Source organism: Periplaneta americana, chromosome 3, assembly GCF_040183065.1.
Source record: "Periplaneta americana isolate PAMFEO1 chromosome 3, P.americana_PAMFEO1_priV1, whole genome shotgun sequence".
In the NCBI taxonomy this organism is placed as follows: Eukaryota; Metazoa; Arthropoda; class Insecta; order Blattodea; family Blattidae; genus Periplaneta; species Periplaneta americana.
In genome coordinates, this window is record NC_091119.1 from 64042777 (window position 1) to 64057433 (window position 14657).

The 14657-nt window shown below is 36.8% G+C and overlaps 1 protein-coding gene across 2 annotated transcripts in view; it reads left to right on the forward strand.

The window, feature by feature from the left end:
- Window positions 1-14657, forward strand: part of LRP1 (LDL receptor protein 1) — a 423729-nt gene that overhangs the window by 310852 nt on the left and 98220 nt on the right. For both annotated transcript variants that reach the window (XM_069820634.1, XM_069820633.1), the window contains exons 40-44: window positions 174-378; window positions 4084-4273; window positions 10139-10624; window positions 13561-13707; window positions 14064-14207. In XM_069820634.1, the coding sequence (XP_069676735.1) occupies window positions 174-378; window positions 4084-4273; window positions 10139-10624; window positions 13561-13707; window positions 14064-14207 (1172 nt within the window). The remainder of the gene's footprint in view (window positions 1-173; window positions 379-4083; window positions 4274-10138; window positions 10625-13560; window positions 13708-14063; window positions 14208-14657) is intronic.

The window sequence follows — 14657 nt, forward strand, 5'->3', positions numbered from 1 at the left end:
TTTAAACATTTTAGTGATTGGTAAAAATTGACTAAATATTCCATAGATAAGAACTATATAAAATATTTATGTTCATTTCTTGAATAATACAGAGTAGAGAATTCTTTCCTTGATTCACTACAGCTCTTTGAATAGGCCTACCCAACTACAATGAAGCATAAAATGTCTTACAGGCGTATATACTGGACTAACTGGAACTCCCACAACCCAGCCATTCAGAGAGCATATGTGACTGGTTATGACAAGGAGAATATAATCACAACAGACATCCGGATGCCAAATGCCTTGACCTTGGATCACAAAGCACAGAAACTGTACTGGGGTGATGCAAGGCTGGACAAGATAGAGCGAGCAGAGTATGATGGTTCAAACCGAGTGGTGAGTATTAAAGCAAAATTATAGTCTTCTTTGCTGAGGAAAAACTTGACAAGGCCTTGTCAAGTATTTCTTCATTTCACGGACGATTTGAAGGCTAAACTGTCGACTAAAAATAAATTTCTGACTTGGGAGACAAAGTCATAAGGAAAGGGACAGTATGAACTAGATTATGTGATTGGACTAGTGAAATGTGTGTACGAGAAATTGTTTATTTTCACTTCCTCATTATAACAATTATGAAGATGGGGTAATGTCATTTCATGGAAATACACCATAACACCAATAAAGTGATTATGGATATGTTGCTTGTGTACAGTGATTTTTTTTTTAATGGTAAGTGTGATTTTGTTCATATTTAATATCTACAAGTTCATTTATTTAGAAATAATGCATTGAAAATATTACATTAAAAGTTAGTTTAAAAAAAAGACAACAAATAACATGTCTTCATTTGAAATCAGTAACGCACATGACATTTTACTCCATCTGTACTAATAATAAAAGTATAACCCAAATTTTTTTGGAGATTTTTGCTTTTATAAAATTTACTGGTGTTAACATGTATAATGAACTATTCTGAGATCGAAAATCACATTTTGTTTTTTAATTTTTGTTTGTATGACTGTATGTTTGTTACCTTTTCACGTGGTAATGGCTGAATCGATTTCTACGAAAATTGGTATGTGAAATAAATTAGTTGCCACTTAGATTTTAGCCTATATGACATTCAAAACACTTTCTGGAGGGGTTATAAGTGGGACTGAAGTAAATTATTATTGATATTTTACAATAATATTACATAACAAAAGTTTGTATGATTTGAGGCTTTCTCGGCGTTGGTTCGCTAATATGTTTTTGCGGGATATCAGCCGAGTTAAGATTTTGGAATGCTCCAAGCTTTCGACTGCTATTTCTGCAGCCATCTTCAGGGAAGTTCCTGAAGATGGCTGCAGAAATAGCAGTCGAAAGCTTGGAGCATTCCAAAATCTTAACTCGGCTGATATCCCGCGAAAACATATTAGCGATAACAAAAGTTGCTTCGAAAAATGTTTCCGACAAGTTTTATTATAAGCAAAATTCTTATAGAGCCGATATTTATAGAGATATGAGTTTTAAAATAACAATGTGCTTTATATATGTGCTGCCTCAATCAGGCAGATATAATGAAATGAAAACAAAAAAAAAAAAATATATTCTGCGATTATTTAAGGTGGCCTTGTATAAGAAACGAAAAACAATCATTTAAATTTGTGGTTTTCTGTTATCGAAACAGTAATGCATATTATACAAATCTGACTATAAATGTAAGTCACACAGTTAAGTGTGCACTCAAGCTGGGTTCTGGCATTCTGTCAATCCACTTGAAGTATGTGAATATAAGGGGAAAATTGAGCCGAATTCTGGTATAATTCCTGAATAGCTCAGTTGGTAGAGTGTTGGTGTGCTCAGCCAAAGGTCCTGGGTTCGATATCTAGTCCTGAAACAGTTTTTTCCTTGAAATTATTCTTCTGCAACGTGTTTTGAAATTTTGTAGCTCACGATAACTGGGCCTTTTAAATTTTGGCTCTCTGGTAACACAGATTCACTTATTTTTCTTTTCAGCCTTTTCAAACTATTTCTGGACTTTTTGTAAAACAGTCCTAGACAGTCTGTCTTCTTCATAAACTTTTGCATGTGCATTATTAAACTGTCGTCTCATGTTAAAATGTGACATATCCTAATTGAGCTGAACATATTAAGCAAAATGTTTTCCCTCTTTTTTTTAACGTCCTTTTCTTTTCATCCATTGTAAAATTAAGATGGTGGAAGTACAATGAAGCACACTTTCTGAATGCCACTGATTACGTCTGTTTTTGAATGGCAAGTATAGATCTACCTATCTTTGATTAACGATTGAAGTTGAAACTGCTTTAGCATGTTGACAAATGCTTGTGGGTCAGAATGTGGAATATGTACAGTCTTAGAAAAAAGCTTTGTCTCACTGATACTTCAGAAGTCCCAGAGAAGAGACAATGCACATGATCAGACATACAATGAAACGAAACTAATTTTATTACCTCAACTAGTCGTTCTCTTGTGAACCAGCTCGCTCGTCCTCTGATCATGCGCACTGTCTCCTTTCTGGGACTTAGTATCTGTGCAACAAAACTTTTTTCCATGACTGTACATTCTGATCAAGAAAACTTCTTTGTTTTGTTAATCCTAGATATGTTTGTACTTCACAAATTACTGAATGGACTATGTTCAGCCTATGGTGAACATTTCTTCTGTCTCTTCATTTTCTGTATCAGTAAAGCTGCCAGCTGTTTAAAATTTCTATTGCTTTCGTCCTGAGAAATAAGACAGTCACTACCGTGGAAGTTAATAACCAGTTTCTCAGTTTTCTCTTTTGTAAGTTCATCCCATTGCCAATATTCTTTTTCCAGCCATTCCACTTCAGTTGCAGATAGAAACCCGTTGATGATCACATCAAGACCCTTAATTCCATTTCGTTACCTTATCATCACTGGGAATTTGTTTAGTCCTGAGTAGACTTTGTTTTTACAACTCAACGAGATGGCAGATCAAAGTGGAGTAGATTCTCAGAGGAGCTGCAGAGCTATGTTGATATGTGTCCAGAGATTTTATATTTTGAGCACATCTTTTAAGCAGTTGTGAGATATTTGACAATACTGTAATGACTTCAGTTGATAACATAAAATTATGACGAGATGAATGTTATTTTTGAAGGTGGAATGTTTCTGAGATTGTCTTATGAAAATCGCTGAATAAATATCTGCATAATTGTTTGAAACATACAGACGCAAATCACTACCATCTTTAAAAAATAATTTAATGCATAATCCAAATTTAATGGTCTCACAAAAATGGTGATGGATATATTAATGCATGTATCAATTAATGAATACTTAGATACAGTCGTCATCATCATCATCATCATCATCATCATAGCACTACAGTCCAAAATGGACCTTGGCTTCTCTCACAACAGCTCTCACTTCACTCTGTCCCCAGCCACAGTCCTCCAATTCCAGGCTTGTAATGTCTCGCAATAAGTCATCCATCCACCGCTTCTTTGGTCTTCCTCACCTTCTTTCTCCCTCCATTCTTGCGTTCATTATCATCTTAGGAAGCCTTCCCTCCTCCATTCTCACTACATGTCTAACCATTTCAGCCTAATAGATTTAATAAAGCTCACTATATTCTCGCCTTCCAATAGCTGATCAATCTCTTTATTCGTTCTTTTTCTCCACTCTCCTCTATCATACACTGGACCATAAATCCTACGTATAATTTTTCTTTCAAAGATGAGAGGCTATTCTCATCTTCCAGTTTCATTGTCCATGTTTCCGCTCCATAAGTAACTGCTGGGCAAATGAGTGTTCTATATAGTTTAAGTTTTGTTCTTTTAGATAGCATTGTTGATGTGAACATGTGTGAGAACGAGAAATAAGTTCAATTTCCATACATTATTCTTTTATGAATTTCATTCTCCATTTTATTTTAATTATTGATAGACAACCCAAGGTATGTGAATTCTTGAACACTTTCGAAATTATAATTCTCCATTTCAAAATTTACTAGTCTTTCATTTCTCTGTTTATTCGTAGTCCTAAAATTCTCTCGAATAACTAATAATGGAAGATTATTATTGTTTACTATCTGTTATTGTGTGCTAAGATGATATAGACAACTTTATTGTAGATACTGGCCAAAGTGACCCCACAGCATCCATTTGACCTGGCTGTGTATGGTGACTTCATTTTCTGGACGGACTGGGTGCTCCATGCTGTGATCCGAGCCAACAAGTATACTGGTGAAGATGTGGTGTGGCTCAGGAAGGAAGTACCACGACCAATGGGCATTATTGCTATTGCCAATGACACCAATGACTGTGAGTATCCTCAGTTCTTGTGTGAATGTCGTCGTTTGTCCAGGCTGATAGGATGTTTCTTGTTCCAAACTGTGGTCGTTTGGTATAGCTAGCCTACATGACCAGAGCCTTCTTAGACATAATCTTGTTTCTCTGATATCCAGGACTCTGAAACATAGTAATACTGCACTTCATGTGGAGAATGATTGTTCATGATTGAAACCCACACATGTGGACTGACTATAAGTACTGTTGTGTTGCCTGACCATGAAATAACTTGGGCATCTGTTTACTTATAGTGTCTATTCCACTTATACGTTAAGTCATTTGCAGAGTTGAAGAGTAACGTGGAAGTAATTCATTACTAGTAATAATTACTTTACAAAGTAATGCTCAGTAACTCCATTATTACCAGTATTTACATAAAGTAGTTAACTGTAATGAAGTTACTTTTATCGATAACAAAGTAACGACAATACTGTTTTTTTCATTTGTAATATACTCGTATTTTCTTTGAAGAATCACAAATGTTGTTAATACCAGCCTTATTTGTAGAAATAATGTAAAAGTTATTTCGATCATTTCAACAGTGAGTATATTATTAACGCATTCTCTCGCTTGCTTTAGGCCTGCTCTTATGCACTCGATTTGTTACTCCAACTACTGTATATATATATATTTCCGCTGTCCTCACTCTTCCCTCCCCCAAACTCTATAGATCGCTCGGTTGTGTTCTGAATCCTTGTCTTTCTTACGCTAGCTGCTCAACAATGGGATCTGCTATGAAATAAATTTAAATAACCATACATATCCTAAAATCTGCCTCAGAAATGTCCCAATTATAATTCTTATGAATACTGCATTCATGACTTGCAGATTAGACGTAATCTATATCCTTTTCATTTGAAAATTTTCTGCACAACAGTGAGTATATACTGCAGTCACGTGACTTGAGAATAATATCCGTACTTCGATGTTACATTCATTTCAATTTATTTCGAATGTGAAGAAAGAAGCAGAAAAAAGTATGCCTTGGCCAACAGCATTTGATGTGAGATGGGAAACATTATTCATTTCATTGCAAATTGTGCACTAGTGAAGAAAGAATATAAAGTAGTCGAAGCTTCACAGCAAACTTAGAAAAGCATGTAGATCTACAAGCAAGACATAATCAGTCATATTCATTATTTACTTTCTTTAAATCAAGAGTGTGAGAATATAATATTGCACTCCCAGTAAAATAGTGTCGTAACTCGAAAATTGTGATGTGTAGAGATGCACTATTTCCAAGTAAAATACTGCTGTAAAAAAATTGTAATAAATAGGTACCAAAACCTTCGATAATATACTATTTTATTGTTAGAATTTCATATCTACAACCAGTAAAACAGTGTTGAAAGAAAATTACGAAAATATATGCGATTTTCGACATATGACAGTATTTTACTGGGGGTGCGATGTGCCATTGTTCCATCTGAATGGGAAATGTTTAGTTAGTTATTTAGTTTATAGACATCCATTATTCCTTTTCAGACGAGACATTTTGTGACAGGAAAGGCATCTTAACACAATTATAATTTTTTTTTAAATAACTGTACGTTGATAGCTATAAATTAAAAAAAATAACTACGTTGTTAACAGCTGTAACTGTAAGGGAAGGTTCCCACAGAAGTAATTGAGTTGTAATTGTAGCTTAATTGCGTTAAAGATTCATATCTGTTTGTACAGACGAACTCTTGAGTTAAGTTACTGCGTATGATTTGGTTTCTTATTGATTAGTTATTTATTATCAGAATATTAAGTCTTATAATGCAGGTATAATTACCGTTTTATTTATTCGGATTGGGGATGTTTGTTTACTAATAGCAATTGCTTGAATATTAAATTTTGGTAGATGGAATTATATTTATTATTTGGAATTATTAAAGGGTAGATTTGAAATGTAGTTTTAGCAGCAATAACTAAAAGAGCTCAAATTCCATTGTGGTGAGTCAGTGAAGTTATGGTTTACAATAGCAGTGAATAGTTTCGATCAGTGATAACTTATAGTGTGTTCTATAGTGTCAGTAAAATGTGTTATAAAGTGTCAGTGAAATGTGTTCTTAAGTGTCTGTGAGATGTGTCGTAATGCCAGTGCAGTGAGTGAAATAAGAGTGAAGTGAAAGATTATCAGTAGTAATGTGAAACTTATGTAGGACCTGTACATATTTGGATTGCAATAGAAAATTAGGTTCACGTATTATTTAGGTTAATGCAATTATTGTGTATTATGTTGTGCATTTTAATTGTATTGTGTATTATTTTTATTGTGTGTAATTAAGTTACCACTGCCACCGGGTGTGTGCCCACTTGCAGTGTAAATAAATACATACATATTCATATTATCTTTAGCTTGTGACATGTCGTTTTGTGCATACAAACGGCAATCATCAACTGTAGTCACCAAAATATACAACACACCCAGTTATCAATTCAGTTTATCAACTTAAGAGTTGAGATTGAAAGAGTGTAAACATATGCATCTTGTTCACATTGCTGCGTTAATAGTAACTTTAGCCCATCTACTTTTTGCTTAGGATGCACCGCAGCCTCTAGCCAAAGCCTCGCAAGAGCAAATTATGCAATGGGCTGTTTCAGTAACCACTCTGCAGAATGTACAATCCAGATTTCCTTTAGATCCATGTTTTTCAAATGCCTTTTTACAGAGACATGTCCTGTGAGAAAAGCTGTAATTATTCTCAGCTGAAGTCTATTACACTGAAATAGGTCTTCAGCTCTTTTTTTTTTACATAGTCTTCTAATAAATAACTTACTATGTCTATTTCCTGGAGCTTTAATCCAGTTTTTATAATGTTGTTTTCCGGACCAGTTTTTAATTGCTACTCTTATGGAACACTCAGGAATTCCTAGAGCTGGCTCTGGCCCAATGAATTTAGAAGCTGCTCCTTGTTGAGCAAATTTGTCAGTTTTTTTCATTCCCTTCAGTACCATTGTGACCTGGCTCCCAGGTGAGTTGTACTTCATTCTGTTCTTCTAGGTCATGAGTATATTCAAGCAATTTAAAACCAGTCCTGATGTTATTTTATGACTACTAAGAGCCAGAAGTGCTGCCTGGCTATCCGAGAATATGTTGTTGTTTTCTAATGCCAGGCGTTTGACAATAAAGTCATTTGACCTCTTGCACTCCAATATTTTTCAAAGATATTATCATGACCAGCCAATGAAGCACAGATTTTGAGGTGTTCCGAATCCATTTCTTGGTTTGAGTTGCACAATGGGCAGTTAGGGGACTGATATATTCCAATTCTATGCAGGTGTGTAGCCAAACAATCATGGCCTGTTGCCAATCTAAATGCAGCTACAGACGATTTTCGTGGTAAATCGGGAATTAACTGTGGATTTTGATGCAGAGAGTTCCATTTTTTCCCTTGGGATTGTGTTATCAAATTTTGTTTGTTGAAGTCTAAGTATGTAGATTTAATAAATCTTTTCACAGAGTAATACGTAGATTTAGTAACAGGTCTGTAAGTAGCAGTGCTGCCCTTCTTTGCTAAAGCATCCGCATTCTCGTTTCCCAGGATTCCACAATGGGATGGTATCCATTGGAACACAATTCTTTTATTGAGTGATATTAATTGAGAGAGCATTTTAGTTATTTCTGCTGTTTGAGATGAGGTGTATGTTTATAAACGATTGATAGAATAGCTGCTTTGGTGTCTGACAATATAACTGCATTCCTAAATTTATTGATGTGGCATAGAAGATTCCTGAGACATTCACTTACTGCAATGATTTCACCATCAAAACTTGTTGTTCCATATCCAAGTGATCTATAAAGTGAGAAGAGACAGCACGTAACACCTGCACCGGCACCTTGTTCTCTGGAAATCAAGGATCCGTCGGTGTATAAATGAAGCCAGTCTTGTGGAGGGTACCAATATTAATTGTCTCTAAAGACAATTGTTTCAGTATTTTAGTGTTTACTTCTGATTTCAGTATTTCTTCTGTTAAATTTAGATTATATTCTATATTTAATAGAGTTAAAGGGTTTGGTTTAATTTGTAAGTTTTCTTTTAAATTCGGGATATTGATTTTCTGTTTTAATTCTTGAACAATGGATATGAAACTTTTTTGAGTTTTCAATCTACAGAGAGGACTGTATGAATGCCAATTGTTTCCTGGTAATCTGATAAGTTTTTCATATTGAATCAGTGCTTTTTCTTCTATTGTCATTTTGATACTGTTAATATCAATTCCCTCTTTACCCTTTCTTATCCAGTCCTCTGACTGAACTCTTACTTTCTTCGATCCCGACGGCATTAGAGCATTCGAGGCCTAGGGGTTCATTTCCCTTTCCTTCCTCCTCTTTCTACTTTTCTGTTCCTAGTGCTGACCTGCTATGCCACTAAAATCGTCCTCCAGTGGCTTAAGGAGGGAAAGCTGGTTATCAACAAGATCTCCCAGCTAGGTCAAATGGACCCGTCGACCAACAGCAGGTGTGGTCCTCCAGACATTCTGGGGGTTGTGTGTGAATGAAGTAGCCACCAAAACTTTAAAATATGGTGTTCACTTAAATCGGCTACAACTTGCCATTTAACTGCTCCAATATGAAATGAGTACCATTAAGGTAAAATTATCCGAGAATATAAGGATCTGCTTACTCGAGTAGCCTCGCCTTATATTTTCATGAATATACTGAATGATTGCATATATTTCCGTTTCGAAAACAGTAGCAAAGTTTCCCAGAGAAAAAGACAAGCTTTTTCTGGGTCTTATTCCATACACTCCAGATTCAGTTCCCAAGTCGTTCTTTGATTCATCTGTAAACCAGATCCAGGTATTCTCTAAATTTTGGAGTCTGATTTTTCCAAAGCTCGGGGTCAATAATGATCCTAAATTTCTTTGTAAATTGGTAAACCGGAAGTATACAGTCTGATCACGTATTCAATATGTCGTCTTCTATCTATTTTCTAATTTTGAGCACATCTGATTCTCTTTCGTAAACTCTCAATAGCTTAATATGTTGCAGTTTGTAGAGAGCCATTCTTGCGTCCTCCAGTATTGATCAATTTAATGGAATCAAGGTCAAGAGTGCCTCCATTGCTGCAATAGTAATTGCCTGGCAGGCTGTTCTTTGAATTCTACCAAGCTGAATTATATATTTACTATGGAGGGCCCTGGGCCACCATACCAGGTCTCCATGCAGTATAGATGGTCAGATTATCCTGGTCTTAATTCCTTTTTTTTCCCCGTACATGCACCTAACAACTTCACATGTATGTATGTATATACAGTATGTATGTAACTAATGCTGAAGAGTTAACACTGAAGTTGTTTTCTTTCTTGCTTCCCAATATTTGGAAGCATTTCATCAGCAGTCTACAACCGTTTATTACTGAACACCTCAGTTGTATCGTCTTTCTTCAACCTCCATAAGGTATAGAGGGCCACACCTGCCTTTGGCCAAATCAGGCCTAGTTGGGAGGATTGTCATGACGTCCATCAACCATATTCCTTATTTGCCACATAAGGAACCTTTTACCACCATGGCAGGTTGGCAATGAATGTTGTTACTACAGTATTTTCTCTGTCATGTATGAAATGGCTATTCCGCCATGACTCGGTCCCCAGAGCCTCGTTAGTAGAAACAGGTTGTACCACGAGAAAGTGAGGATGGGATTTGGATAGAGTAGGTAGTTGGTTACTATCGCTATCCCTTGCAACCTACACAACTTCAAATGTAGTTAGCTTGGAGTCGAAAATAATTCCCAAGTATTTCACTACTTCAGACATTTTAAGTTACTCACCTTGAAGGTATGGTATAGAGGTCCTACTCTCTCTAATTTTCTTCTTTTGATGAAGGAAAATTTGTTTGCCTGTTGATAGGCATGACGAACCCATGTCGTGTGTTGAATGGGGGCTGCCAGGACGAGTGCACCCTTTTGGCATCAGGGGCGGTGCAGTGTCGATGCTTTCCTGGACGCACATTGTTGGGTGATGGCCAGCGCTGCACCAGCAAAGATGCAGACTGCAATGAGCAGGAATTCCGCTGTTCTGCAGGGGGCTGCATCCCTTACCACTTGACCTGTGATGGTGTCGCCAATTGTGAGGATGAATCTGATGAAGACCCACACTACTGCGCACTGCGCATGTGTCCACCTGGCTTCTTCCAGTGCCAGAACAACCGCTGTATGCCAAACAACCGGGTCTGCAATCATATGAATGACTGTGGTGACTTGAGTGACGAAGCCAATTGCTCATGCTCATCAGAACACAACTTCCGCTGTGCCACAGGACAGTGCATACTTGCGAGCTTCCGTTGTGACAACGACCCCGATTGCCCTGATGCCAGTGATGAGATGCACTGCGAAAGTAAGTTTATTATTGAGTGTTGCGATGTTTTTAGGTTTTTGAACTGTGTTGTGGATGCAAAAACAGGCAACATTTCAGAGCCATGTCCCAGTTCCATCGTAAGGAAGGCAAGGAAACAGGAACCTGTCTGTTGGATCCATTACCAAGAGCTGTTTTCCAGAACTGCGCCAGTATGTAGCTCTGAAACGTTGGATGTTTCTGCATCTGAAACATTTTGCAAAAAAAAAAAATCACGCATCACATTGAACACCATCTCAAATCTCAAGTTATGCTTTATGTTTTTGGCTTTTTATTTAACTAATATCAATTCTTGTTATATTTTTATTACATAATTACACACTCACTAATAAAGATAACAAGTACCTTAAGTAAATCAAGTTTGAAACACTTTAGATAAAGTATGTACCTGTTAGAGATTTGAAGAAATCAGATTTGCATGATAAGAGTCCATTGCATACAGGACCTGTGTTAATTTTCAAGAACCAAAATGAAGGTTTTATTTTACATTGTGTACTGGAGCGAGGACAACTTCTCTTTATAATTGAATTTAAGACGGGTTATCACTTCAGTCTTCTTCTTTAAATGTTCTGATCTGTGTGTGGAATAATCACAATTGAAAAACAATTAGAGTAAGAGAGTGAGCATCAAAGAAATAAATAAATTGTTTTAAGCATTGTGGTTTTACGCTCTGAATAATAAATGTACAAATTTTTGTGTCTTACAAGTGGAGAGTTCTTCTTTGTGCAATATATTTACTATAACTTTTAATTATGATATGTTTTATATGGTGCATTATAATAAGTATTTGTCTTATTACATAAAGTATCTTAGTACTTCCAAGTTGTTCATTTATCATTCATTTAATACTGTGAATTTTATTCTCTTTAACCACCATGCACCCGATAACAATGTGACTTTTATTCTTAATAATTCATCTTACAACAATGGGTATTCCACTCAACACAGCAACACAATAGTCGTTATTGCACTCCACACGACGACAATGGCAATATACTATGTGTATTATTGAGAAGAACAACAATGTACTCCTAATTTCAATTAATGTTCACAGTGCACTATGTGCAGAACAAAACTGTCAGTTCTCAGTTCGCAATTCATTTGCCTTGGCTAGTTCTTCTAGCTCACTGTTCAAGTTCACTGCACATCGAACTCAGGTCTTCCGAACTACGTCGCATTCGCCTGTACACTGCCACAGTTACGGACTTACTCAAGTTCACTGCACGTCGAACCCAAGTCTTCCAGATGCGGTTCCTCTGCCCATCGAACCCAAGTCTTCCAGGTGCGGTTCCACTGCACGTCGAACTCCGGTCTTCCAGATGCTCTTGAAGGCTGGCTTCCTTGCTCGCACAAAGACTCAGTTGTAGACTGACTTCCCAAGACTGATTCTAGCGCTTTTATTTATTACACCATAACTCCTAGAATCTTCGATTCGCATGGCTTACAGAATCTTCGAGAGAGATCCACGTCTCGATGCTTCCTTACTTCCGTCCAGCCACAGTAGCGTTTCTCCCCCCCCCTTGCTCTGTACCGCATCTAGCGTCAGGGGTTCGTGTTTCCGTTTCCCCTTGCCTTCCTTCTCGCTAGATTAGCGCGCAACTCACTGACGCGACAAGAACAATCCAGACGGTTGCCACAATACTTTCCTTTGCTGCTCAGATTCGGAACAAAATATTTAAGATGGGCCTTACATTTTGCCCATAAACCCTAGTAAAAGCTCTTAAAGTAAATACAGTAATTGGTTTATCCGCTTTGAGACAGTTGGGTTCAATAATGAAAAATTTGACTAAAATCTTAGCCACTTTTTTTAGCTATAAAACCAGATAAGTAAGGACCCTGGGAGAAATATTATATTTGCATAATCAACTTCGACAGTTGAATTTAACAGAGCCCTTGTCAATTTTTCGGCAATAAAAATCAGATAAATTTAGGTTTTGGAATAAAACACTAATTGCTTTATCTACTTCAGGATAGTTGAGTTTACTAATGGACATTTTATTAATAGGATTTTCTGTTTTGTGATTTTCAAAATGACAGAAAATCTTTAACATAATTTTCTTGAGAAAAGAGAAGTAAAGCTCAGGGATCCATGTTGTAGATTGACTGCACTTGAAATTATCTTGTAGGTACCTCAAAGAAAGAATTCCAGAAAAATTATCGACCATTTTTTTGTCCAAAGTTCCTGCTTTGGGAACATATATTTGCAGGACTTTAATGTTGTAGAGGTCTCTGATGCCCAGTAATAGAAAAACGAATGGGCAACTTAGCCTCTAGCATTGTTGCAAAGATTTCGAAAACTTATCAAATTTTAATAAACTCATGAAAAGGAGCAGAAATGGGCTAACATTATTAGACATTCAGTGATAATAGGTAAGCACAAAGAGCCCATTGAGGCTGACATATTTGGAGGTCTAACCAGCATTAAGATTTGATCTACCCAGGGATGCGAATTAAGATTTCTGATGTGGGGGGAGGGGATAGAATCCTAGATAGAGAATACCATACATAAAATTATTATTATTCTCAGTGGATATGGCTCAACGCTTGATGACACTGAATTGCTTGTTTGTTTGCATCTTGATCATATTAATAATTATATCCATGAACAGGCTTAAAATAAGATGTGTAATTCCTAAGTTATTGATTGTTGTCAGCTCGCCTGTGATGATAATACAGAAATATTATTTTCTTTGCTTACTTTGTGCTTTATAAAGTACATATACTCGTATTAAAACAATTATATTTTGTGAGGGGAGGATAGGGATGTTAATATGAATTTATGAGAGGGGGATAACTTTCCAACAGGGGGTAATCCCCCCATCCCTCCCTGTTAATTCGCACCCTGGATCTACCAATCTACATAAATACCCCTAAGAGGAAGGAGTATTGTGTTTGTAAGAATTAGTGCTTGTTGACAGAGCCTCGCAACTGCTCAGAGCTGCAGCCGTCACTCCCTGTGATTGCCTGCAACCATACAACATCCTGCATCCATGTGAATTGGATCTGCGATGGCGAGAATGACTGTTGGGACAACAGTGACGAAGAGAACTGTGACCACCATACAAGTAAGAAATTACATAAAACACCATTGACACATGGTGCTTGCGGTAGCATCATGGTATAGCATTCCACTGGAATCTGGAAGGTTACAGGTTCATTCCCAATGGAGTGATGGATTTTCTCCATTGATCTAATCCTCCCAACTATACAATGGCCCTGAGTATCAGGGTTATTTTTTTGTGGGTGAAGGGGACAAGTATAAAGTCTGATGTCCCTTCTGCTACTAATGTAAAAGTGGAAGTCTTAATTTTCTGCTTTCTGTGAGCCTTCATGGCCTTTCATATGGATAACTTTACTTTCACCATTCACACACAGTACAGCATAGTAAAGTTGGTCTCACACTGCTTGATGTGTGTTTCAGCCACGACAGCTCCCCAAGAGTGTTCTTCACTCCAGTTCCAATGTGCCAATGGTCACTGCATCATGAAAGCCTGGCTCTGTGACAAGGACAATGATTGTGATGATGCAGTTGGTGATGGCCCCAGTTCTGACGAGCAGAACTGCAGTAAGTGTTATATCTGTGTTTCTGAGGTGAAGATGTCTCATTGTCTAATGAATTTGTTCCTTTGACCATTGATTTTCACCACTTCCTTGAAGTTCTCCATAGATGTTTAAGGGGCAGATAGATTTTATATACACTTTCATGTCTACATCAGCACTGCGTCAAAATCAGCTTGTTTATTGAGGAGTCATATCTATTGTGCTCATTAATTCTGCTGGGATCCCTGTCAAAAATTATTTTCTTTAAATGTGTTGACAGAATAACATATTTAATACAGTATGATGGTATCCACTGCACTGGTTAAAGTAAAGTGAAGGCATACGATGAAAATACAATCTATAATTTAAAGTAATAAAAGAACATTATGGAACAAGTTAATACAGTAGAATCCCTCATAACCGGCACCAAAAGGACCAAGCCAGTTCTGGATACGAAATTTTGCTGTATAATTTA